This window comes from Anomalospiza imberbis, chromosome 1, assembly GCF_031753505.1.
Source record: "Anomalospiza imberbis isolate Cuckoo-Finch-1a 21T00152 chromosome 1, ASM3175350v1, whole genome shotgun sequence".
NCBI lineage: Eukaryota > Metazoa > Chordata > Aves > Passeriformes > Viduidae > Anomalospiza > Anomalospiza imberbis.
In genome coordinates, this window is record NC_089681.1 from 37,898,836 (window position 1) to 37,925,807 (window position 26,972).

Sequence of the window (26,972 nt, forward strand, 5' to 3'; positions counted from 1 at the left end):
TTCTTAAGAGTTGCAGATGAGAGGGAAGTTAAGTAAACAATGTATCTTGTCTTAGCTGTGGCATCAGGATGACAGCAACTTCAGTGATAGGCCCACAATAAATCAATAAAGTAAAAACAACAAAAGCTATTATTTTACCATGAAAAAGGTAAACAGAAAATCAATCATCAAATGATGAATTCTCTGTCCAAAAGCCAGAGGTATTTTTTCACATATCACAAGAGAAAAGGCACTGCCTTTTGCTGTGCATGTCATGAGACAACTTTCTGTTTAATGAGCAGCCAGTATAAAATATCCTTCAAAATATTTCCCTCTGCTCCTTCATGTACAACTTTTTTAACATGTAAAAACAGATTACAGACATCATATATTTTAGTTATGTAGTTTCCAGGAAACTCTACAGGTCAGCAGTGTGAAAGAATTATGGGATGTAACTATGGGAAATGTTAAAGGCAGTATTTTTCATCTGAGCTTCACATAAAATGAACCTTTTTCGGTCCATAAAACGTCTGGAAGAATTATGTGAATTTGAACTACAAATTAGACCAATTACTATTATACTGTCCCTTTTGGCAAAGGCTGCCACAGTAGAGTCAGTTTGACCTGCTGACCCCTGACCAAATTAACCGATGAGATGCCAGTCTTTGATTAATCTAGTTAGTTTTACAAAATCTGGCATCTCAACAAGCCCAAACTAGTTACTCAAACCAATCTTCAATGTAACATTCAAATGATCACTCCGTGGAGTCCCAGAGGTATTCATTACAGACAAAATTGCTCTTGTTGCCTCGCATACAAGCTGAGTTTTCAATGGAAAATGAAAGGCTGCCTGGAAAAATAGGCCACCTAATTAAGTTAAACTACTCTAGCATTTGGCTTGACATCTTCATTACTCAAAATTAAAAAGATGCTTCACTTGAGCACACAAGTTACTATTGTTTATGTTGTTTTCACTTAAATTGGCTTCTTACACAGAAGTCTGCTTTTCAGAATTATATCTTGTAATAGCTTGCATATTTCTTGCAGTTTATAAAAATGTCCTAATAGGTACTACGCTGCTGATAGTTTGTACGACATCAGTACAATTGAACTTATTACTGGGGTCCCAGCAGTCCCAATGCTTACATGACACTTTATTAAGAGAGGGCCAGATCCTGCCACTTTTACTTGCTCAAATAATCTGTACTTGTTCATATACTGAGCACTTCCTTGGCTTTTTTACTGTAAAGTGCTGGATCCAAAATGTAGGTGTTAAATCCAGGAGGACCACTGGTAGGAATTGGGAGCTTTGATCTGCCTCAGCTTTCAGTTTTTTCTGTGATTGGCACGGGACTAAACAAAAGTACCACCATAATTGCAAAGAATAGCTATGCCTCTGTTTTGATCCTCCTTTTCTCAAGTGGTGACATTTTACATTAAATCAGATTTTTTTCTGGCAATTTCATCAGTCAGTCAGGAAAGTGTAGCACAGGTAGGACCCGCTGTCCTTTTGAATAGTGAGAAGCAATCCATTGTTTCTGAGCTTTTCTAAGGAAAGAAAAGAGAAAGAAGGAGAAAAAAATCTGAACAAAAAATAAAAGGATCCTTTGTCCTTCATCACTGTGTGCCCTGAGTACAATATTGTTTCATCTTTTGGTATCTTTCTCAGAAGGAATATGGAAATTTAGACAGAATATTTGCCCCCTAAACATATATACTTAAATGTAAATCTATACTACTGCTATTTTAAGAGCATTTAAAAATGTAAACATGTGAAGAGCACAGTGTCTTGATTGCTGGTTTAGAGTCTATGCTATGATGCTAATGAGGCTTCTGACAAGTTAAATGTGGTGTATCATCTATATTTTCAAGCAGCAGGATTTGTGAAGATGTGACTTCTATTTTTTTTCAGTTCAATTCTGCTTATTAAATATGTATATTACTAGTTTTATTACCCAGCGCTTTGTACTGAGCACAATTTAGGTATGTTTTGCAGTGTGGGTCTCTGAAAAGTTTTTTATTTCTAATATGCTTTTTATTTCTAGATGAAAAAGAATATTTAGCGCATATAGTAACTGGTTCATGGAAGTATGTCTTATAGTGCTGAACTCAAGATCATACCATACATGACGCTGCCTGTGTTATAGTACAGACCAAAGCCTGTTGAATAGGACCCCGAGTTACCTTAAGAATTTTAGCTTTCATTAAAATGTAGTAGTAGTAGTAGCAGCAGCAGCAGCAGTAGTTGAAGTATAGTAGTAATAGTAGTATTAATAAGAACAAAAATAATAACAACAATAATAATGATAGTTGTAGCAATAGTAGTAGCAGTAGTAGTAGACATTGTGGGAGAGAAAATACCTTTATTTTCAGGAGAGAGGAGTGGCAAGGGTGTTGGACAATGACCACAGTTGGATCCCCACTGGGGACATGCTAAGGAAGGTGAAAGATTGTCACAGGTTAGAGGGACAAGACTCTACTTCAGGGGCTAAGGATGTTCCATTTGTGCCTAAAGCTCTTGCATATTCCTATAGAACTGCTTTGGTCAGTTTGTCAGTAATTCATAAAAGACTTGCACTTCTCTTTTAATTTTATTCAAATGTTCTAAATAAGAAAAGTGCACAGCTGTATTTTTGTCTGAAGGGAAGTTTAACTGCTTCAATAACAGTATCAGTGTTTGCAGGCCCCTTATCCTTTAGCCTCTTATAATATTTGTGCTCCTACTTACTGTCATCTTTAAACTGTGTTTCAATTTAAAGCCTCAATTGAAAACACATTTCCCAGCAAACTGCTACACTGTATGCATAAAATTAATGTAATTAATGAAAAGACTCTCAAGAGTGAAATCTTAAAAAGAGTCTGTTGTTGTACATAGTTCTGTATGCTTTGAAAATTATGATTGTTTAAAATTAATAATATAATTGTCAGCACATTCTCTTTCTTGAAAATGGAATTCATCTGGTACAGGAAAATTAATGTTTTGCTTGGGGCTTTGGCCTTTAACTAATGCAAATTAGAGAAATTGATTAACAAAAAAATTATACCTTCCCCTGTAATACATTTTTGATAGCTGTGGCTTGATAAATTAGTATATTGTATGTTTTTAAATGAATATGATTTATTGCTGTTGTCTACCATATGAAGAAACACAAAAAAATTGTTTTCAGGATCATTGACTTGAACATATCAATGGCACTGTTGGACAATTCTTGCTGAGTGTTAAGATGATTTATGTAACAGACTGAGGGTTTCCACAGTAATGCATTATAGTCTCAAGCTAGCAAGCCTTGTTCATGCAGAGACAAAAGCAGCTAAAAAACTCTTGCTTCTGAAGCTCCTCCATTTAGAAATCAGAGATAAGGCTGATCCTATTAAAACTACTGGAAATATCCACTGTCAAATATATTATCCTAACTTTCAAATTTGTATAAAGTACGTGGCTTTTTTCCCCCTTCTAATGAGCTCATTGTTTTTACATTACTCTCGATTCGTAAGTATTTCAGTTATGTAACAACGTGTTCAATAATAGAAGAGGAGACAGCCTGAAGCATCTATCTTTTAAAAACTGGCATCTTTCCACAGGTCAGACGCAGAAGCCTTGGTGCAAATGAAAAATTAAGACATGCTCTACATAGTTGGCAGAACCATTCATATCATTTAAATTAAATATCTATAGGCAAATTCCCAATTTTTAAGGAACTGTTGCTAATACGAGATTCTGTTGAGTAAATGCATGATGACTGATGCAACCAGTGAGCACACAAATCAGACTTAGTGAATGTTGTCTTCTGTGCTGTCATATATGAACAATTCTGCTCTTTCCAGAGGGATTTACACTGGATGTTTGAAAGCTTGCTGCCTCCTGTGGTCAGTCTGTTTGAGCCTCCTCCTTTGATTTGCCTTTTCTGATCACTTTTTAAAATTCTATTAAAATTACTTTGAAACATAAGTAAGTTTTGCTGGCCAGTATGCAGTTATCACTGTCGAGTACTTAAGGAAAGGGGCTGTATTTGTATTTCCTGCCAGCATTTCCCTTAATATTCTGATATTAAGGTAAATACTAGAATTTTTTTTTTGTGTTTGTGTTATCAGCACAGCTGGATGCATAGCTGTAATTCGAGTTATTTGTTGCCTAAGTAAAGAACTGACTCCTGACATACACTTCCTCTCAGTGCCCCAGTTTTGCCCCTCCTTTCATAGCTTGTTGCTGGATTTGACCAGGCTATGTGGCTTAAAAGGTAAATTGAAGAGGACCAATGGGATCTTGTTCAGAAAAAGAAGCTTGGGTTTGGGTTGGACAGTGAGTTAGGGTTCAGTTCAATAATGTTCATATCATTTTATTCTGGCAAGCTTTTCTCATAAAATGATATGCCAAGGTAGCATATAAATAATGAAGCCTCTTGATTTCAGAGTGGGCATCTCAATCGTCTGTTTTATGAAGTTTACATAATTTCAAGCAGAAATGTCACTAATATTTAGCCAGAAACATAAAATATAGTCCTCTAAATTTGGGAAGACATTCTTAATTCAAAAATCTTCCATAACATTGTGTCATAGATAGCTCAAATTTAAGGATAATCAGTTCTGAGGTTCCCACTGTGTAGATTCCATCTGAACTAGACTGAAATTTGTTTATAATAAACACAGGTGTAATGAAAATGCTCTTTAAAACAAAGAAAAATTTAAGCCTGTGTCCGTTCAGTGCTATGTAGTTGGTTTAATGGTGTTGATTTGCAGAGGGCTTTCTCTCTGGAATGTAATAAAGGCCTAGGAAACTCCCCTAAACTGAAGACCTGATTAATGCCTCTTTCACTCCTATAGTCATGAGCTGAAAGTGAAACCACTGGCAAAGTTCCTAGTATCTCTGTGGTAAAGAAAATAAAGCATTTCTGCTACTTTTCTTTGTTTGTTTGTTTGTTTTGGGGTTTTGGGGTTGGTTTTTTTCTGTTATTCAAAAGTGAAAAGGTGAGCTTGCTGAGGTTCCTGTGACCAGTAGAATAAAAAGGAGCTATTCCATGTCTTTATGAATAGAACAAGTCCTGCTCATAGGAAAACCAGCTATGAAGGAAAAGCCCTTGGAGTGGAGGGGAAAGACCCTAACCTTCCCCATCCCCCAAAAAAACCTAACAGATCTGAAACTATGGGCCACCATTTATTATGAATACATATGAGCTGTGCTTATGACTTGTAGTGGGATACAGGGAGTACAGCCTTCCCTGATGCTCTGGATAACTGCTTTAATTAGAAATTCCAGATAAACTGCTTGTGTTGAAAGAAATGGTGCTCTAAGGAAGCCCAGATTGGGGCAGGATGATGACTGGACTGGGAATGGAAATTCTTGCTGCAGAGTTAAGCTTAAGACTGCATTTTTTGTAAATTTCCCTAAAATTTCTCTTTACAGAAGAAAGTGACAATACAACATTCCAGGAGAGCCCATTGCCAGCAGTGGATCACTTGCATCAAGGGGACCCCAGATGGTTACTAAAATAGGTTTTCCAACAGCAAGGAGAGAGGTGGCAGGAAAGTAGGAGTGGGTGTTTGAAGCTTGTAGCTGTTATTCACAGGACAAGCACATGTCCCATTCCTCGTGCCTTTCCTCCAGGCACAGTTGCAATAGCCTTGTTCCTGTGATATGTTGGGTTTGCTGCAGATGTATCTAGGAATTTTGAGTTTGATATGCCAGTGTGCAAAGTCACTACAAGCATCTGAACCAAGCTCCTGGACGAAATAAATGAATACCAGCAAATCACTTGTTGAAGTAACTTTCCTGAGGACGTTATGTCTATATGCCTTACATGCATACTGAGTATATTGGCTGAAAATGTAAGGTGAATAGGGTGCTCTGCAGATGCTTTTGAATATCTGTCCATACCATTAGCATATAACTTGGATTCTGCCTAGCTTTACTGAAATAGTACAATAGTTTATGTCTTAAGAAAAAAAATTAAAATAGAGAAACATAGGAGATACTATAATTTGAATTATGTTGTTTGGTGTGTCATTACAGCTTTTCCTATTCTAATCCTATGTTTAAGTGTAGTGAACAGTGATATTGTAGGTAATGTGGGATCAAATACACTCTTAAATGGTTCACAAGCAGCAACCATTGTGTGATTATTTAGTATTTTATCAGACAATCATTTATTTAAAATTCTTAACCCATATAATATATATAACATTATTATATACCTACACATGACACACCTTGGATTGTGCAGCCTGCTAGTGCTTTATACTTCCTTCTTAATAAAGTGAAGATAATGGCAGTTAATTGATTCCACCATTTTTGAAGTATTACTAGTTAATGACACATTTGAAACACAAAGAATCAAATATAAAGCCAGGTCCATCCATATGGGAGAAGCTAAAAGAGGCATACAAATAAGCAGATATGCTAAGTGCCTCCAATATCCTGTCATTATTTGATTTAGGAATATTTGCTTTTGGTAGCAAACTCTCTTAACCTCTCACAGGAGAGTATGAAAAAGGGAAAATAGATGTTAATACTTTCTACCTGCAAAATCTGGGGAGAGAAAACTCTTTTGAGGCCATAAGTCTTTTGGGACATTAGAAAAGACACTGTTAAACATAAATGTCATCTTTTCACAGCTAATGAATCCCTCCCGGAAGCTGTAGGCTACATGGATCCAAGTTCACCAGGATTACTGTTACCAGCAGGGTAGTGTACCAGCAGGGATAGTGCTGGTCCAGGAGAGCATTGTGGATGTTATCCCATCCTTCATTTCTCTTCTTTGCTGTTTAGTTATTGTGGTATTAGATCTTAAACTCACTTTAGACACCTTTTTTTCATCATGGATTTTATATAATAGTAATTAGCAACTAGCTAGTGTATGCATTGTCCCTAATACTTTTATTTGGTTTTGCAAAATTTATACATTGTTGTTGAGTAAATGTGATGTTCTCTTTGCTATGTTTAAGCCTTCTCTCCATTTGGTAAGGGTCTATTTTACTGTATTTCCCCTTGGAGAAATGGCTGCATCATAGCTTGTAAAAGTAGGGGCCAATGCAACTTACAGAGGTCAGTAGAATTGCACCAGCTTGCCATTAAGAAGAAAGCAGGGGCAAAGGGAGAGCAAACTCCTGTGCTGGAGGTGAGAAACACAGCTGGAATGCATGGGTAGAATCGAAGTCCTCACACATAACAGTGATGATATCACTGTCAATTCCTGTTCTGTTCCATTTTTGGGGATTTTATTTTGGCCTTCCCAGTCTAGACTTCCTGTTCTATTTTATACTAAGATATTTGGTAAAGACATTACAAACTTTTTGGGAAAAAAACAAAGCAGACAAAACCATGGCAATGTGCATTAGAGGAGTTTTTTCTGTGTTCACCAGCTCACTGAAAACATTTAATACTGTTTGGTTTTTACTGATATAAGTTTATATATACATGCTCATACAGAGAGTAACCTCAGGCATCAGGAGGACATTATTACCGTGATGATTAATGAAAAATCCCTTTGTTTATAATTGGCCATTGATTCTCCCCTTGTCCTTCTGCATGAATTCATACACCAGATTATCCTCCATTTGGAAACTCATATTGGGGAAAACATTTTCTTCCAATAGCTGCTCTTTTAAATTGTGCCCTCATACTCATCCTTTCTGGTGAGACTTTTCAGGAGCAGAATGTATTTAAATCCTTGCATTTCCAGAATTACCAAAAGCAGCACTCAGAGCAGGACTGCTGTGCTGAAGAGGGGCAGGAAGGGTGGGAGTAGTCTCTGTGCTATAAATCTCCTGACTGTGGGCATGGGATGTGCAAAGACTGATCACTTTGTAAAGGAGTTGGCTTTTCTCAGAAAAGCAGAGCGGGCTTTCAGGCTGAGCCATTGCAACTGATCTCTTTAACCCTTTATTATGCTCACCTTTTCCTTTTTAGAAATGCACACATACCCACCCTATCCCACAAATGAGCCTACCTGCTGTACAAAAACTGTAGATAAATAATAGCAATTATCCACCTTGGTGCATTATTCTGACTTTGCCTGTGGCTTTTCCTTGGATCAGATTGAGTTGGATGACTTAATGGTAGCAGACAACAAAAGACTAACAGTTGTTTGGTGGAACTACTAATTCAGATAACTGGAAAATGTATGTATAATTCAGTTTATAAATTAAGAAAAAAAATTTGATTTTTTAAAAAAAATTCAAATGCACTTTTATAAACACAAAGTATACTCATGCTGAGTACCTACTGTTTCTTTGTAGCTGAGTAAATGCATGGCACTCCCCTAAGCATAAAAGTGGTATCTTTCTTCACTATGTAATTCTTGGTCTGAGTAGCAGGGAGTAAAATGAACCATTTTGTGCCAATATTAATTTTATAAATTGCATTCCCTTTCCACAATTCCTATGAAAAAGGTATTCAGCTAGATGAACACTCTTGGAAAATTTTAATAGGACTCTTGAAATCTGTTTGAGTTCACCTTCTCTTAAAAAAATATTTCTAAGGGAAAAGTATCATAGATTCTTATGCCTTAGAGGCATTTTTTCCTCCATACATAATGGTGAGACTTCACTTGTATAATATATGGGTCTTGAAAATACTCTCTGTTAAATTGTAGGTTGTGCTTAGAAGTATGTGAGTTTGGCTCTTCTTGTTTGTTTTGTATGACTTTTATTGTTATTACTGAACAGTGCTCATCTGATTTTCATAGCACTTTCTGTTTGTTGTTTTGTTTTTTTTTTTTTCCAGTCTTTTCCTGGTCCAAGTCTTGAAAGTGAAGATTTTAACATACCTCCTATAACTCCTCCATCACTGCCTGACCACTCCCTGGTGCACTTAAATGAGATAGAGTCTGGGTACCACTCTCTGTGTCATCCCATGAACCACAATGGCCTCCTTCCATTCCACCCTCAAAACATGGATCTACCTGAAATTACAGTTTCCAACATGCTTGGCCAAGACGGGACGCTGCTTTCCAATTCCCTCTCTGTGGTAAGCACTTTTAGTCTTTCCCTTCTGTTCTGTTTTAAGTGCAAAATCATGGAAATACAGACCTGTTTGAAATCCTTCAAGGGGGCCAACACCTGCCCCACTCAAATTTTGGAGTGCCCTGGCCTGACTTTGGGTGTTACATTGGATTCCCTGTGTCAAATCCTCCCCTCAGCGGAAGTGAGGGCGAATTTTCAGCTGAGTTGCTCAAAGCCGGAGTGTTACCTTCCACCACCTTGGGTAGAAGGTTATCCTTTACAGGGATGTAAATAATGTCAGAAAGAGGCTGAAGGCTCTGACTTCTGCTGGAGCAGGGTTTGGATCCAGATGGCCGTTGTTCTGTATTTGTCTGATGAGGCTCTTTCCATTCTCATTTGCATGTGCTGAGAGATGTACAAAAATTTAATATCTCCTTTCTTGTTTACCGCGCGTTTGGAAAACAGCAAATGTTACTTCTGATTCTAGGCCAAATCCTACAGCCTTTTTACAGTTCCCAGTCCTTAGCCAGCCAGAATCCAATTGAAATGACTGGACAACTTGCTTATAAAGTCTGTCAGATAGTCATTATGGTCATAATCTTGTGAAGCCTGGTATTATAAATCACTTATTTGAATGTTAAATTGCTTGCAACAACTGCAGAGCTACTTTACACATTACATTTTCAAGTGGGCTCTACAATTAATTAGTATATTTCTTGCGTAGCAGCTCCAGACAAGATTATTTCACATTGATGTACAACTCTAGCCCAAAGAGTTAAAAATCCCATGAAAGAGGAGGGAACCTGACATTGTGTGTATCCCACAACACGTAAAGCTCTAGGTGGGCTAAATGGTCTGCCCAGGAGCTGCAGATCCCAACAGTCAAAGATAAGAATCTATTGTTCCTAGAGATAAAGGGTCTGGACTTCTCACCAAAAGTTCTGCACTTAGGGACTGAGGCTGTTTAGGCTTCCCAGCTTGCTAGCTCCCCACCACATTATCTAAAAAAAATGTAAATCAGTCCTGGGAACCTGAGAGCTGACACAACACATGGAGGTTTGGGTAGTGAGGGATCTAGGTTCAGCTTCCATCAGCCCCTTAGACTAACAGTCCCAGAGCCAGGGGCCATGGTGACTGGAAAAGACTTAGTTTACAAAAAAAATCTGCTTTGTCACATAGCTTCATGGCAACTTAATTAAAATAAAGCTACCTTGATTTTGAGGAACTCTTCATTCCCTCCAAGGATGTCCAAAAAGTGGAGGGCACAAGTATTGGCTTCTTATATGTTGCACGGTTGTTATTGATTTACTAGGATGTTGCACATTTTGTGTTTGAGGTCAGAATCTGAGCCCAGGGTTATGCTCAATAATGGGAGGAGTGGAGGAGAGGCAGATTTATATAGAGAAATAGAAATATTCTCTATGGAAAGAGCCTATATTTTCCTTGCTTGTCTACAAAGCTGATGGCATGCATTAAAGAGCTTGAGTGAAATCTTGTTTGGGGTTCTGAGAATCAGAGCTATGAAAGGACTTGAAAAAGTAAGAGAAATGCTTGACACTCTAGTCAAGACAGGCAGTATTTCATTGAATTGACCTCTTTTGAGCCATGGTTATGGCTCAGAACTGTGTATTCTTTTAAGCTGTGATGTTTCACATTAACCTTTTTCAACAAGCTCTGAACAAAGGGCCTTGAGAGTGTGTAGATCATCACAGTGAATAATCGCATTGAGGGAAAATACAAAAAGTTGAATAATATAACTAGGCAATTTTGCTGTTAGTGAAGATCAGAAGAGATGAAAATCAGATGTCAAGAAAATATGTGCTGAATTTTGACAATAATTTCTGAGAATTTGTTCAATAAATAAAGCATGATCCTTGAAGTATCATGTGCTAAGTCAACTATTATCCCTAACTTGCATGCCCTTTTTGCACAAGAGCACCTCTTACCTAGCAATAGTTTCAACTCCAGCTGGCTTGTCTGTGCAGGGGATGAAGCTGCAGCTCATGTTAGTACGACTGGTACAATGCTAACACCTCGATTTCATACAGTTCAAACACTGTTTGGCAGTATAGCTCCTCTGATTTGAATTTGATAACTAGAGAGAAATTAACTTGAGGGAAATAATTTATTTAACTCTTTAGTGAATTCAGTGGCTTCTTCAGTTAATAGAATGACCCCATTGTTCTTTTGGCTTTGCACTGATGAAGAAAAACAGGGGATTTTGTAGAGTTAACATTCTTTACTTCGTTTTGAATCTTTATAATCCAGAACATTTGACTTTTTTTTTCCCAGTATGACTCTTTTCTTGTGGTATTACTCATCTCAAAGTTTCCTTTTTACTATCTCATTAAACTCTGATCCATTTAACATGTTATTGTCTAAATCACTCCTATATTGCCTCATATAGAACATAATTTATAAGTTTCTCCAATCTAGCTAAACCCTTGGTTTTATATAATTTCTAGTACATCAAGTACCGTTTAGTGTACTTGGAAAACATGTGTCTCACTACATTTTTCAGGGCACTAATGGGTATTTTTAGAAAAAAATATTCTTAGAAACAAATCTGTTGGCTGTTCTTTATCCCTAATTAATTTCATATCTTCAGCAAATTTTATTTGCATTGGGACAAATTCAGCTGCATTGCAATGTGCGTCTAATAGAATTTGGTAATTTTTTTCTTTGCTTTAAACATCCTTCTTTTTAGCTAGCTTTTAACCCATGTTGGTATTTTAGCAATAATACCTTCTATTTTATCTGTGTTAGAACTAGTGAGTGTTTTTCAGTTTGCTTTTATAGACAAAACATTACTTAATGCTAGCCAAATGTGAGAAAGGAATATCAGTGAGCTCAGAAACAGTTGGAAAATAGTTTATGCACTAAATTGAGTGGTTTTCTTCCATCTGAACTATCAGGTGTTTTCAGATGAGGATTTCTGTGATTTTGGACAGATTGAAAATTGAGGATGTACCCTTCCTAAAACCCCTTCAAATCTCCACCCATCAGAAGTCCCTGTTTCATACTGTGCAGTACTCCCTCCAAGCTGCAGATAAAATCCCTTTCAGTAAGGATGGCAGGATTTACCCCAATCTCTCTAAGAATTCTCCTCTGCAGAAGTGCTTAAATACACACAATAAGAGCCCACTACCAGCTCAGTGAATTCATACTAGGGATTGGCTTCTTACAGATTCTTACACTATGGGAATTCTTTCTAAAAATTTTTTGCAGTGCTGGGAGATGAAAATTTCTCATTGCCATTGACAGTGTCTTAAATTTGGAATTAACCTTCTTTGAAGTTTTTTTGATTGATTGGACTTTCATACTGCATGCCAAGTATTTAAAAAAAAGAAATCAAACAACTAAACCACTAAAATTTTTCCTTCTCATTATTCTGCTGTCAGTTCACATATTTACTTCTATGTTTGTAAATTTCTGTATTCTTAGTTGACATACAGAATACACACATGCACATTAATTTCTATCATGCTGTCACATACAGATTTCTTTAGGCGATCGTTATATCTGGGTATCAGGGCTTCAGAAAACTTACAAAATTTGTGCAGAATATGAGTCATAGTGGTATTAACCCACAGTCCAGCCCCATCATGGGAGCCCTCTAAAATCCTCCTTCAAAATGCATATGACTTCTATTCCTGCTTCTTAATTGGATGCAATTTGATATAGAAAGAAGTGTTTGTTTAATGAAAATGTATTTATGCTCCTGCAAACATGTTTGCTTCTATATAGTGGAATAGGGATCCCTACCTGGTTTCCTACCAGTTGAAGGCTGTGTGGGTTTGGTTAGATCCCAGCTGGGGCTTGACCTGCCAGCCTTTTTCTGTTGGTGTGAGTTTTCCTGAAATATCCCAAAGGATATTTTCAAGGACCACAGGAGTTACCCTTCTAACATTTGCAAAAAATGCATGTTGTATGAGAATGTGTATTTATCTGTAAAAATGCTTTTGGATGTGCTCTGTGTATATATCTATCAGTTGTTTTGTGTATCAATAGACATTCTAGCTTCTTTCGTGTATCCTATAGACAGTTGGTTTTTCTGCAAGAAACCAGGGTTAAAAATCACAGTGCTGTTTTTACATAGTTGGAAAAAAAACCCCAACCTATTTCTGGAATGCTTTCATTTGTAGTCTTGTGCTGATCTTTTTGAAAAATGTGGCTCATGATGGTATACCATAGAAAATTTACAAGAAAGAAATAGAAGATTTTAATTTCTTGAAATGCTTCAAATTTCTGAGTTTTAATTTTAAAGTGGAAAAGATGTTTAAGACAACAAAATCAGGTGTTTGATTTCCCAAATGCTCTACTTGTGCTGGCAACAAAATCCAGCATAATGTATATACTTTGGTTTATTGTCATTTTTAGTATACAGTCAAGGAACACTTTGAATTCAAAGGCTACTGTACAACTGTTTTGACAACCAACATATCAGTAGGTAATGTGCAGGACATAAGAAACTGAAGCAAAAATGTTTCTTTAGGTCTATAGGGAGTGCAGTACATCAAGGAATTCAGATATATTAGAACAGCATGAATTTCTAATATGTTGCTCTTATGGAAAAGACCACTGGCATATTGAATAATGCTGCTTTCAAAGCAGAGCAGAAAATGTGATTACAGACAATTTCAATGCTGTTTTTAAAATAAATATTTTTGAAATCTTGAGGTGTTTTATTTCATGTAATGCATAAAATATGTAACAGTGTGCTAGAGCTCAAGATCTTCTAGGTCACGGAAGAGTAGATGATGTCAGCTGTAATTATTCAAATGTGGAATAATAGAAGCATTAGTTTAAAATATAATGCATGTCACAAAGGCCCATGTCCTTATATAAAAAAAGCAATAAAAAGCTGCTTTTTTTTTGCACACTTAGACAGAAGAATAAAGGCAATGAATAATTTTTTAACATTATGCCCCAATTCATCAAAGCCTGAACAATTACATTATACTTTTTTATGAATTATATTTTTAGATATGCAACCTGTGAGAGATTAATATCTTAAACAAAATGTGGCATTGTATAACAGGGAAGAAAGCAGACAGCTACTATTTTTTTTCTTGCCATTTTTAATCTCAGGTAGAATGAAGTTAGTATTTATTATTCACAGTACAGTTGCTAATAAATGCAATAAAGAAGACTGTTGTATCTGAGATGCATTTAAGAGATTTTGTTTTACTGGTTTCATACATGTTAGTCAAAATTCAGTATTCATGACTCATCTTGAGGCTGACCTATACAGCTGATTCTTTTTTCTTGCACCTTTAAGTGTTAGTGGAAACTACTGAGTCAAATAGAAATTCATTATTTCTGATAAACAAGATGAATGACTTTCATAAAAAAAAAAAAATTGTGTCTCCTAACCTACGTTTTGAGATTTGAATCATGTTTGGATACTTTTTTCTAGCTTGTATTGCATGCCAGTGGTAGCAGATATGTTTTGTCTCTGGTGAATACTTCGCATTTGTGCCTCATTACTAGTCTCTGGTCTTCAGTTTACATCAAAATTTACTGTTACGCTACACAGACCTGCTGCTACCCCAAATTTTATTGCAGTGAATTATTGCCATCAGAACCACCAAATCATAAAGCTAAGGTCATGGAACATCTTGTGTCAAAGTTGTTTGTTTTTTTTTTCTCTTATTAAGCAACTTTGTATTCTTTTTTTTCCCTTAAAAAAAAAAAAAAAGACAAAAAAATAACACCATGTTTTCCAAGCAGGTTTTTTTCTTCACTGAAATAAGCCTTGCATGGAAAATGGTTACAATAGGTAATGTATGTTTTGTCAAACACCCTGACCAGCTCATGCCCATCAGCATAACCTTATTGTCTCTACTAGAGTTATGATTACTTATTACATCAAGGGCTCTGAGACATAATTTTTATCTTTCTTTTCTTCTGATGTCTGCTCCACTCTTTTGTCATCAGAAAGGTAACAGAAAGGATATGTAGAGGAGCTGATTAAGATGTTATTTGATCAACATTTCATAAATACCTGAATATTGCTACTACCTAAAAAGCCTGCTACTAGAAGGCTCTTTACTGTGCTACAAAAAACTTATGATGTCAGAAATTACAGCTGTAGAAAATCAGAGTGGAAACAAAGTGTGCATTTTTAGCAGTGATAGAGATAAGCCATTTTTCTGTAGTGTACTGTGGAAGGTCGTTGTTTCTCTGTGCCTCAGGATTAAATTCAAATGGGAGATCTCTCAAAAAAGATGTGCTCTATCAGGGACTGGACTTAGAGACCCCACACTACAGCAGCAGGACTAGAACCTTCCCATGGGTCACCTTGTCCCTGGGGCCTTCTCAGCAGAAAATGTCGGTCCATGCATTCATGGAAGGGGTAACATTGCTGGTACCAACTCAGTTGACAGCACGTCTACAGCTTTTCTCTCCCAAGAGAACATCAGCAGAGTAAAAGAGAGCACTCTGTGGATGCAGGCCACTGATGGGCCCCACCTTCTTCAGGTTAACTAGGACAAGAATTCCCGTGAAGGTATTTGTGGAGCACTTTTTTTTCTGGCCCTTAAGTAGTATCTGGTAAAGTTATACTCCCAGTCTCTAAGTACTAAGAGCTTGCCTTAAAGATAGATCAAGTAAATATTTGCACATAACTGTAGGAAAATATTTGTACACCAATGACCAGGACTCTTTTTAGAATAATTCCAGGTCTCATTTTTAAAATTGAAAATGAAGCTGTTGATTTACTGTCAGTTGGGAAATAAAGCATCCTGCTTATTTGAGTGTGGTTTTTGAGAATCCATGTGGCTCACATATTCCACAAACTCAGTCAGAAAACAACTTCAGTATAATTTAAAGAAATGACAAGGTGGCATGTATCTTAGTTTTGAAAATAGCCTTCTACAGAAACTACTTAGGTGACCTTTTCCACAGTGGTTACCCATTGTCTGATAGGAATTGATTTGCTACATATAAAAAGTAGGAAAAATAAATAAGTTTCGTTGTATTAATTTTTTTCTTGAACTTTAACCAGATAGACACAGGCTAAGACAAGATGAATGTGGTGCAGAGAGAAAGACTTCATTTGTGGGTGGTAGATTATACAACACCTCACATGTGAAGTACTCACAGGAGTGATTAATGCATAAGCAGCATCATAGCTGCAAGTGTCAAACAAAACAGATAATAGAGTATGCAAATATAGGAAACATAACTCTCAGAAAATGTCAGGAATTCAGGGGCTTCAGCAGCAGAGATTGTTGACTTTAATCTGCTGCTTTTAACATTGCATGTAGTTGTCGAGAACAGCATGATAATGAAATGTTTCTGAAGACTCACACTTTGGCAAAAAAATCTTAGTGATCTTAAGTCCTGTATATGGAATAGAAGTGAAATGTCTTTCTCAAAAACTGTGAACATACTTCTATGAAGACAAAAAGGAAGGAGAAGCCCACAGTGCAGATGAAAGGGAGGGCTTTGTGCATCAGGTGGAGTAGCCTCTATTTCCACCTGTTTCATCATTTAAATGCATGAATTTGCATTCTTTGAAACTCAGAAGCAGCTGAGAAGACTGCACATCCCTCATGGATTTGAACTGCATACACCATCTCATCCCATTTTTTTTCAGTACTAGAAAGGTGTGTGGACAAAAGCAGCTCCACTACAGAATGTTCTGTCTTAACTGTAGGTGCCATGTGCACACTGGAAATTCAGCTGTCACCTGCTAGAGTGTGAATTCTCCTCCTCATATCTTGCATATGTAGAGTCATAGATGTTTAGCAAATTTTTTTCTTTATTTTGCTGGGAAAAGCACATTTGTGGCTTTCCAAGTTGAAGGAATTTAAATAGTCCAATTAATAATCTCAGGGGGTTTTATCTGTTTTAATGGTTTTTACAGAGTTTTAAGTATCATTGTTTGAGTTTACCAGTGACTTTTTGCATGAAGAATGGAAGAAAAATATTCTACATGTTTGTGTTTTGAGTTTTGAAGAAATAACCAGAAGTAAAAAATAACTCATTTGTTACTTTTATCCATTTTTCTTTCACAAGGCAGTTTACAAATGCTAAAAGTATAAGGATGTCTACTCTTCCCTAATCCATTTAATAACATAAAGATTCATTTTAGATTGATGTTTGCTCCTCTGTTCCCCCTTCCAACTCCTCTTTTGTACAAAGCCTTTTCTATCTAAATGCCACGTTGGGATTGCCTGTGGGCAGTGAGTAAAATCTTTAACTTGCACTGCTCCTGTGATGCTGTATTTCGGCCACATGCACGTGACCCAGGATCTCTGTAGCCTCACTCACACACCTTTGAACTGCACTTTTGGCACACTGTACATGCTGTTGCCTGTATATTTGTACACTAAAGATACAAAAATTAATTTCCTTAATTCATTTTCTGTGCATATCATGGAGAGATGCAGTCAGAAAAAAGGACTTAAGGTATAGAGTGGCAGCAAGAAGCATTATGGAGTGAGGAACACCTCTAAGGCATGCTTGGGCATATCATTCAGCTACAAAATCCCCTCAATGTATGCTTTTCATCTAAAGTGAACAAAGGAATTTAATTTTATCTTACAAATCATCAGGATGAATCCAAAATTCCTCTTTCAACCAACATGCAGGGACATAAAAGAGTCGAAGGAGATGTTATAGGTGGTGATGGGCACTCTGTGTGCCTGCCCTGACGCAGAGCTGAAGTGAACTGCAGTCCTCAGAGTACATACACACATATACATGGATACACATATATACATATATATGAACATTTATATGTCTGTGTATGTATCTATAAGTACGTACCACACTGTTAGCTACTGAAGCCCTCTGCTGGAGTGTAACAGACAGGGTGTAGCATCTGCAACATCCCACTTCTCCCCAGATTGTGGATCCATGTTGTTACTAAACAGAGACTGAAACTAGAGCCAAATTATTGAAGGCGATGCAATGGATTTAATTAATGTACTGCACATGGCTGCATTATGCAATATTTTTTACCAAACCCATGAGTTATAAATGAGGCTACAGTATCTGACAGTAGCTTTGATAATGGGTACTTTTGCTAATTGAGATAATGAAGGAAGTAGCCTAGTTGCTAAAGTGAGATGTGGGATACCTAATGGATAACAAGATGAAACAACTTCATTTCACACTTTCAAAATTCTGCTTCCTGACAGTAACAATATTGGGATATAGGTACCTTAACTTCATCCTTACAAAAATCATGTAAACTGAAAAAAACTTTTAAAACTAGATATTACAGTCCCTTAACCAAAAAAGGCCTGCTCATGGAGTATTTACAGGATCAGGCCCTTGATGAGAATGCAATGTTTTTTTATTTGGAGATGCAACTTCCTTCTAATACATTTTAAGATTACCTTAATTCACACATAAAGAATTTCAGAGATTAACTCAGTAACTAAGCTTTAGTTTCCAAGACATGCCTTAATACTCAAGTGTGGGATCTCAGTTTAATGAATTTTATGACACTCCCCTTTCTTCTGTAGTAGCATAAAAATTGTTTAGTGAAAGAGGCTTAGTCCTTATCTGGTTATTAAGGGCAGCTTAAGTTACCTGACAGAAAGTATACAGTGTAAAATAACCACTGGCAAAACTTTTAAAAGTTATTTTTTGTACACAAAACAACTGACAGCATTTGAAAAATAACGCCACTGGCACTCTGTTCTTCTGAAGCACCTTTTTTGTGCCTTGAAGTGCTCTGCAGTCACTAATTAGCTGAGAAGGTAGTTTACTCGTAACAGTGCAAGTAGATGTTCGCAATATCAGCCCCTCCTATCTGTCAGGTACCGTCCTCGGAAAAAAAACATTTACTTTAGCAGAGAAGGAGAGAAAAAAATTTGCTTTATTAAAAAGCTAACAAAATTTAATTCACAATATACAAAGACAAATGACTCTCAAGTTGAAAAAGAAATATCTTAAAGGAGGAGGATGAAAATGACTACGTAGGGGGACCCGTAATAATGAAAGTGTTACCAGGAGCCAGTTTCATGTTTGATGCTCAGTAACACAAAGGTGGTTAGCAGTGTGGTGAGAGTCAGCCTTCAGTATTAGAAATAGCAGATGTCCTCACATGTAATACAAGCAGGATTTAACTGCCATATGCTACACATTTAATATAAAGTTTTTACAGTGACTGCATATTGTGGTAGCTGAGACTTTTAAGCTCTCAAGCAACCTGGAAGTGATACAGCAACCTTATTTAAGAGACATGAAAAAGATGCAGACGTGCTTGAAATGCAGTCAGCTCTGGGGAGAAGTGAAGTATCTGTTTAACCATAGAGTGTGATGTTCCACTGCCCCAGATTTCCAGTCCAAGCCCTTACAGGCTGGTTCCATAGCACATGTGTTTCTTCTCACTTGTCATCGGCTTTTGTGAATGCAGGGAGAGAAAAACTCACAACAGGGAAGTTCTCTGCCCAGGGCCTGGCCTATGTAATTTCAATTGTGGCTGGCATTGTTGCACTGACTTCATCATTTGTGGCCTCTTCCTCTGAAGTGCATTTTAGGAGCTCTGTGACTGACTCAAAACCTTAGTGGGATTTTCAGAAATATTCTGGTTTAATGTTGATCCTGTCCTACTCCAGTATCCCAGAGTTTCAAAAGAAATAGAATTAGCTCTATAACAGATGCTTTCATTTGTTCATAAATTGTGAGAATTTATATTTTACATTATATAAAATTAAAGGTGTGTCAACAAAATTGTTTGTCAGTAATGATCCACACTCATAATGCCATCGTAATTCTGAAATGTTTTTCTTTGTAACATTTGGAAAACCAGTGCAAGCTCTAACAGGAGTGAAGAGAAAAAACATGATCTAATGTCCTGTTTGGAAACAATTTTTATTGTTTTGATTATTATACAATTAAAGACAATATTGGAAAGCTGAAAAAAAGCAACAGAAAAAAGTCACATGAGTAACCTGAACTCTTAGATCCTGGCTCAATGCAGCCATAATGTTGTGTTACTTACCAAATCACAGAAATTGGTCCAGAGGGAACTATAATGTCCCTCATTTAATGTAGTCAAAGATAGGATTTTAAAAGGTCATCTCACTGAAAGCAGGATACTCCATAAGTTTGTCATTTCTGACAGATCTAACTTATTTTTTAGAGAATTCATCTAGACTCTTTATGCAAGCTCTGGATAGAGGTTCTCACCCTTAAAAAATCACCATAGATAACATCCAGCAGGCATTGGAGGTTAATGAAGATCATTTAATATTTTAAATATTCTGTTATTTATTTTTAAGGTGTGCTTATATGTATGTTTATATTTATATTTATTAAGTGTATATTGATCTAAGATTGTATGGTAGGTAATAGATGTTGATGGAACAGTTAGGAAATAAATAATCAAGATGTGTATTAACTCAGACTGTTTTCATTCATAGCTGACTTGACCATTTAAGGAACAGTAGGAAAATAATCAGCTTTCCCCAAATCTTATTAGCGTATAATCATGATCCAAACTGTATTAGTCCATAAACTACACTGAGCAAAATAACTCTTCTTGAAGGTTCAGCATTAGTGTTATTTTATGAAATTGTTTATGTGCACATTTAAAATATTTTATTTATTTATCATCATCCATTACTTAGAAAGTTAGGCTGAAGGAATGGATGTTTATGATACCTAAGGAATGTCACTGCAAGTAATGGGATAAAAATAGGCAATGGTTGAAGTTTGGGAAAAAATCCTTTTAACAGTCTGCCAGGTAGTGTTAAAGCACTGGAACATGTACATATGGGAAAATCCTGCACTGGCTGAGAGATGAGTTGGCTGATTTAATAGACCTTTCTTTGAGATGTAATTTCTGTAACTGGTTGATACATACACCAGTGTTCAGATATTTGGACTTGTTTCTTGTTTGTCTGGCAAATTGTTTCTTGTGAAAGGTTATAAATTACAATAAATAGACTTTGCAGAAGATGAGATACATGATATTCTTGGAAAGAATTTTTCAGCTGATATCCAGACGTTAATGCCAAAGCAGAAAAAACCCAATAGAGTCCTAATCCCATGGCTTTGCTTGAGCACAGTGCTAGGACAGTGCACTGCCATAAATAATATTTACATTGAATAGAGTTTTCTGTATTCTAACAGCAATTTAGGATAGAAAGGACAAAACAGAGAAACAAGCATTATTTACTTAGAAGAATTTTTTTCCTTCTGATTTTGCGACAAAGAATTCACTGCTAGGGATGGAGGGAAGGACAGGGAAAGAATGGAAAGCAAGCATTTATAAAAATGTTGATGTAGTTATAATTAGATCCATTTTAGAACCAAAAGTTTTATGCAGAAACTGACAGAAGGATACGCAATAATTATAGTTTGCTGACAAGCTGAATAGAGTTTCCTTTTTTTATCTTATGGTTTTAGGAAACCGAACTGTAAATAAATATGCAGTTTGACAGATTGTAATTGCAATCAGCAAGGCGTCTTTTCATTTAATCAGATAGTGTTATTAAAATGGGGTTACAATTAAACATTTTATAGTGTGACGTAGAACTCTATTAAAATTCTCCAGCAAACAGTAATTATCATTTGATGCTTCTGCAACCAATTTCCATTTGCAGAAACATTATTGGTTGTGACCTTCCAGTGGTTAGGTCTCAGTTTGCTGTTCTCTTCCTACTTTGATACATGATATTAAGTATTCTCTTTTTTTTTACCTCACTGTGAAACTTAAAACATTAATTTTGTATTATTTTATTATATATATTACTTTTTACCACTGTTAAAACTGCATGATACTGGCCAAAGCAGGTTTGCACCAGAGGAAATGTTGAATTACCTAAGCATGAATATTCTTAACTTTAGGAATTGTAATTTTGCTCAACTCTAACTGTGTGGAAAACCAGTATTTGTTCCCATAGTTTTGATAAACTACATAGAAAAATATGAAGTCATAAATGGTTCAGCCTCTTAAGAATTTTCAGGCTCTCTGATATCACCACCCTCTAAGAATTAGAAAAGAGCAAGAAGAATCATTAGGAGACACAATTTTTGGGACATTCTTCAGGTGCATGTAAACCCATTAATGAAACTCCACACAGAAAATATTTGGAATGAAGGGAAGGAGTGATTTGCATTAGCGAAGAGTAAAAGTCTTTCAAAAATGAGTCAGAAAAGCTACTGCTCCTTTTACTCTGGGGGACATTTTTGGAGGAAACATCAGTGGTTTGTGGAAAGTCAACATTTTCCTTACTGAAAAATAATCAGGCAGTGGTATAAAACATATCTTCTTGGTTCTTTTCACTTGTAGTTGACAAAGATAAAATAAGAAGAAAAAAGAGTAAGAAAAAAAGAGTAAGAAAAGACAAGTATTTTCTATAAATCCATTTCCACAAAGTATGCTTTCTTTTGGTTAAAAGTGAAGTTGTATGAATACTTGAGTGAAGGAGAAAAAGAAAGAAATAATTTGTTCTGACATACTATGCATTTGTTTTAACTTTGCATTATCTTTGACTTGGAACCTCTTTACTCTATCTTACTTTTCCTGTTCCGACTGTGTGTTGGTTTCCTCTTGTGCTTTTCAACAAGTACAATCACTGCAGAGTAGGCTGATGCAGAGTCTCTGACTTCTTACTACATGCCCAACAATTCTCCTCTCTTCATTTGTGTGCATATATGCTTTTTCCTCCAAATCATTTTCCTGAGGAACAGCTTTCAAAAGGTTTGTCAGAGGTCATCCACCTTCACACCATGTGGCTAAAGAATTGTATTGCCAAAACACTCAGAAATTCAGTGGTCACATAAAAAGAGATGAGATTAACAAAGAAATTTTAGATTGCACCTCAGCCACTTCTGATAGGGTAAGCAAAAGGGTTGACTTTGCTCTTTCCAACATCAATACAAACAGGGCTATAAGAGTTCCCTGACTGGTCCTCTCTGGACAACACGGGATTACCGCCTGTGCAGCTACAACATCAGTTTGAGGTCACCATCCTCTGCTAGGTTATATATGATCAAGGAAGGTAACTTAAATTACTGCTTGTCACTGAGCTTTTGCGATGACAAACCCACACGTGTAAATAGGGATGTGACATTAAAAAGTGCATGCAAAAAAAGTAACCAGATTCTCCCCAAGTCTGATTGTATTTTTTTCTAACATAAAGATAACATAAAGTATATCTGAGTCTAATGTTCAAAACAAGGAAAAAATAATCCACATCTGACCTGTATATAGTGTTTTCTTAAGAGCATGTCACATGGTGTATATAGGTGTGAAGGAGAAGATAATCAGTATAAGAAATGCGGGTTGAACTCAAAGAAACAGATCCATCTTAGGGTTTTGTGGTGCTATACATCATTGACGCTATCTGATCACTCTGTCTTACCTTTTAATGTCTTCACTATGTATTTGAAAAATACAGGTCTAATTGTGAAATGGTACAAGTGCCCCCTTGGCAGGTATAAAGAAGTATTTCTCAAGAGGAGGAAAGGCCCGAAACAACAAGGTGGCAAATGTACATAATATTGGACATTTGCATTTGGCTGAAACCTGAGGTTTGCTTTAATAATGCAGAGAGAGATGCCTGGTCTAGCACACTTGTCTGTCTTTGAATGTCATGTGTCTTAAAAATATGGAATTTGCACAGGATATATGATTTCTTCATTGTGTTTTTTGCATTTTCAGTTGTGTACTAAATATTCACATACCTCTCTCTGTTGCAATCAAGCCTGTTTGATTACTTTCAATTTTTGCCATAAGATTTTGTCACTCTTGCTGAAAATTTTAAGACATTTTCCTCCAGACTCATTCTTTTTTTCCCCCCTCAGATTTATTTACTACCTTTAGAAGTAGAAAAGTCCAATTTCAATCATGTTAGAAATAGCTCATTTTAGACAAGTATGTGCTGCTCTGCTTACAAAACATATATGAGTGGAATATGCAATTACCACAACTCAGTTTCCTGCCACAGAAACATTTCAGCATTATAGCATTACAGAAATAGAATGACATGCATAATGAAAGATTTCAAGATTCACCCAAGGCATTTATTCTCTTCACCTTAATGTTCTCAGCAGTAGCAGAGTATCCATTAAAAGGTACGATGAATTATCGTTGCTTAGCAACCACGGGGAGCTTGTAACAGCACCAAAGAATGAAATGGCTGGTTGATAAAATGAATTTTCTCTGAGCATTAGCCTGTTGAAACTGCCTTTTCTTGTGGAACATAAAGTGCATTTATTTGTCTCATGCATTTTTTATTAGAAAATTATTTGAGTTCCAGAGACTTGAATCGTTTTGCTACAGGAGATATTTGATTTTAATGTGTTGTACTAAAATAAGTAATAAAAGACATTTTCTTCAAAGTAAAGACACCAAGGGAACCCAGGTAGCTCCTTTTGAAGTTGGGAATAAAATCTTATATAAGGTATGTCATTACTCATTTCTAATTAAGAATGATATTAGCTAGGACTTAAACTTCAGTTTTACCTTTAAGGGAAAGTTTGAGACAGTTAGCCAATATGCAGTGACAAAAAGGAGAGGTTTGGAATTGATCTCATGGATTCATCATGAGTGAAGTAAGTTTTCTTCTCTCTTCCCAGACAGTATGGTAGTCATGTCTCAGAGAAGGTCAGAAGTGGTTGCACATTCACTACTTATTTCTGTGCTAAAAATGTGCTCATCATAGGCTTCCATCCAACAGTGAAGTGAAGAGATGCTTCACTTTCCCCTGAGACTCTCTGGTCATTCAACGGCAGAGTTGGATGAGCATTTTTGGCAGAAAAGGGTTTTGTTGGAAAATGCTGGAACAGTGAAACCAGAGTTGAGGCAAGGGGAAAGTATCAGTTGCCTTTAATCTTTTACTGTTATTATTTTCTGAGAATCGGGTCTGCATGGTCAGGACATGAGACAAGGGAGATCAAAAGACAGTGAGACCTGCCCATTCAAAAATACCCAGAAGATCTGACTGGATATATGATACCAAATCTTGGGCTTCTACTAAGCATTATTTAGATGAAGACCTTAACCTTTTGGTTTTGTACTCTGTAAGAATGCCCAAATGGTTAGTTATTATCAGTTAATAGTTTAGTCTTACCTGTGAAACTCGAGACAATGTCATAATTGCTCCTACACAATCTAATAAAGGTCTTTCAAAAGACCTTTTACTGTTGAAAATAGTTGTGTTGAACACCTGAGTGCAAAGAGATCATAACCCCGCGCCTGCATGGTGAGTCAGTAGATTGTGTCCTGAGCTGTCTGTGAGACCTTGGTGCAAGCTGGACTTGCTGTTGACTTTTCTGGCAACTCAAACGAGGTTCTGTGGGTGGCGATTGCATGGTGAGTCCAGGTGGCAGCTGAGAAGAATATCTGGGAAGCCAGGGCTGTGGAGAAGGCTTTAGACGTGTACCTTTAATTCTGGACTGAGGCTAGAGTAAGAAAGCAAATCTAAGAATCAGGATGAGATGACTCATTTATGTCTTACCTACCTGTCAGGAAAGAATCAGTGTGAGACAGCATTGAAAAAATTGAAGAGTCTTGTAGCGAGCTGCCTTGTCATGGAAATTTTCAACCTATATTTCTGTCTCCATATGGATTCTGGTGATGCTGCTGAGAGTACTGCTATTGACTGCTCTTGGGAAAGGATGGAACTGTTGCAATTAACATGATAGCAAATGTTGGCAGCCTAACAAAAAACAGATTTTAGTTATGTTGACAACATGGCAACATTTTTTAGAGAGCATTTTTTACTGCAAATTAAATGCCCTGGGAGATACATAACTACTGACAGTGATAACCTTTTTGGACTAAAATATAATCCCGCTCAAGTGAAAATGAAAGGAAACTGATATTAAGCAGTAAGATCTTGCCTCTTTAAAGTACGTGCTAATAATCAAACATTAAAAGTGAAACTCCGGTCATCTACAAAGGTGCAAATTAAAATTCCAGAGAGAGCTTGACTGATTTGTTTAACAAAGAGTTTAATACAGCAGAATCCCACTTGAACATAAAACTATTACACTCACAATAATCCTGTCTAGCTGTTGGGAGATCCAAATTAAAACTCTCACTGATATTTGCTTAAATCTCATAAATTGCACAGAATTAGAGCATATTGAAGTTGTGTATTTACTGTGATCTTACTGTCTAATAGGTTTATAACAATTTAAAATGATGACTGAAAATAAGTATTTTCCCCTCAGATGATTCAAGTAGTGTATATTTTATTCCTGTATTCTAATTTAATACCCACTTGTTTATTAACTTACTAGTGTCAACATGACAAGGCTGTATTGAATGCAGACTAAATGTTCCATTTAAACAGATAATTTATTTTCTTATTAGTATTAAGGTGTTATGAGGAGATTATTCAGTTGAAGTTGGTGGATTAATACTACTTCTCAAAGAGATATTTTCATGCTCATTTACTATGTTCCATTGTTTCCATTCATATGTATAGAAGAACAGATGTTTGTTTCTTTTCCACTTGTGATTCCAGTGATTTAGTAGCAATATTACTTACCATGTTCTGTTCCACTCCTCAGTACCCTCTGGAGGATTTAATTTATGGATTTTTTTTTTTTTTGCATGAAAATCTCAAAATTGTATGAACACATGAAATTCATAGCAGTTTGGGAAAGCAATTGCAGTCCTACTGAACGTCGCAAATGACTGACAAGTATTACAAAATTAGAATTGGTGACCTCTTTTCTCCAGCCCAGCTGCAGTTCAAGCAAGTCTTTTAAGTCAGGTGGGCAAGTAGAGGTTTTAAATTTGTTCCTGTCAGTAAGATTCCCCACATTTTGGTTAAGACACATTGCAGATATTGACTTAGGAAAAAAAAAGAAAATAAATTGGGAGTGATAAAAGCAAAATGTGATAAATTAGTAGCCTCAGATAGCCACTGCTTTTTCTAGATTTTGATAGTATGGTAAAAATAATCTTGGCATTCACAGTGCAGTCCTTCTTTTGTGAGACTGATCTAATAAAACAGGAATGTGCTCACACCCACCTATGAAGTAATCATTATTCATGCTTTGTGGAAAAAGGTAGAGTTCCAGGTCTACAGTTCTTGCTCACAGCTACATTATATAAGGAATTATATTAG

At 36.3% G+C, this 26,972-nt stretch overlaps 1 protein-coding gene across 3 annotated transcripts in view; it reads left to right on the forward strand.

The window, feature by feature from the left end:
* Positions 1 to 26,972, forward strand: part of TOX (thymocyte selection associated high mobility group box) — a 218,109-nt gene that overhangs the window by 120,848 nt on the left and 70,289 nt on the right. For all 3 annotated transcript variants that reach the window (XM_068188127.1, XM_068188133.1, XM_068188118.1), the window contains exon 3: positions 8,699 to 8,941. In XM_068188127.1, coding sequence (XP_068044228.1) covers positions 8,699 to 8,941 — 243 coding nt within the window. The remainder of the gene's footprint in view (positions 1 to 8,698; positions 8,942 to 26,972) is intronic.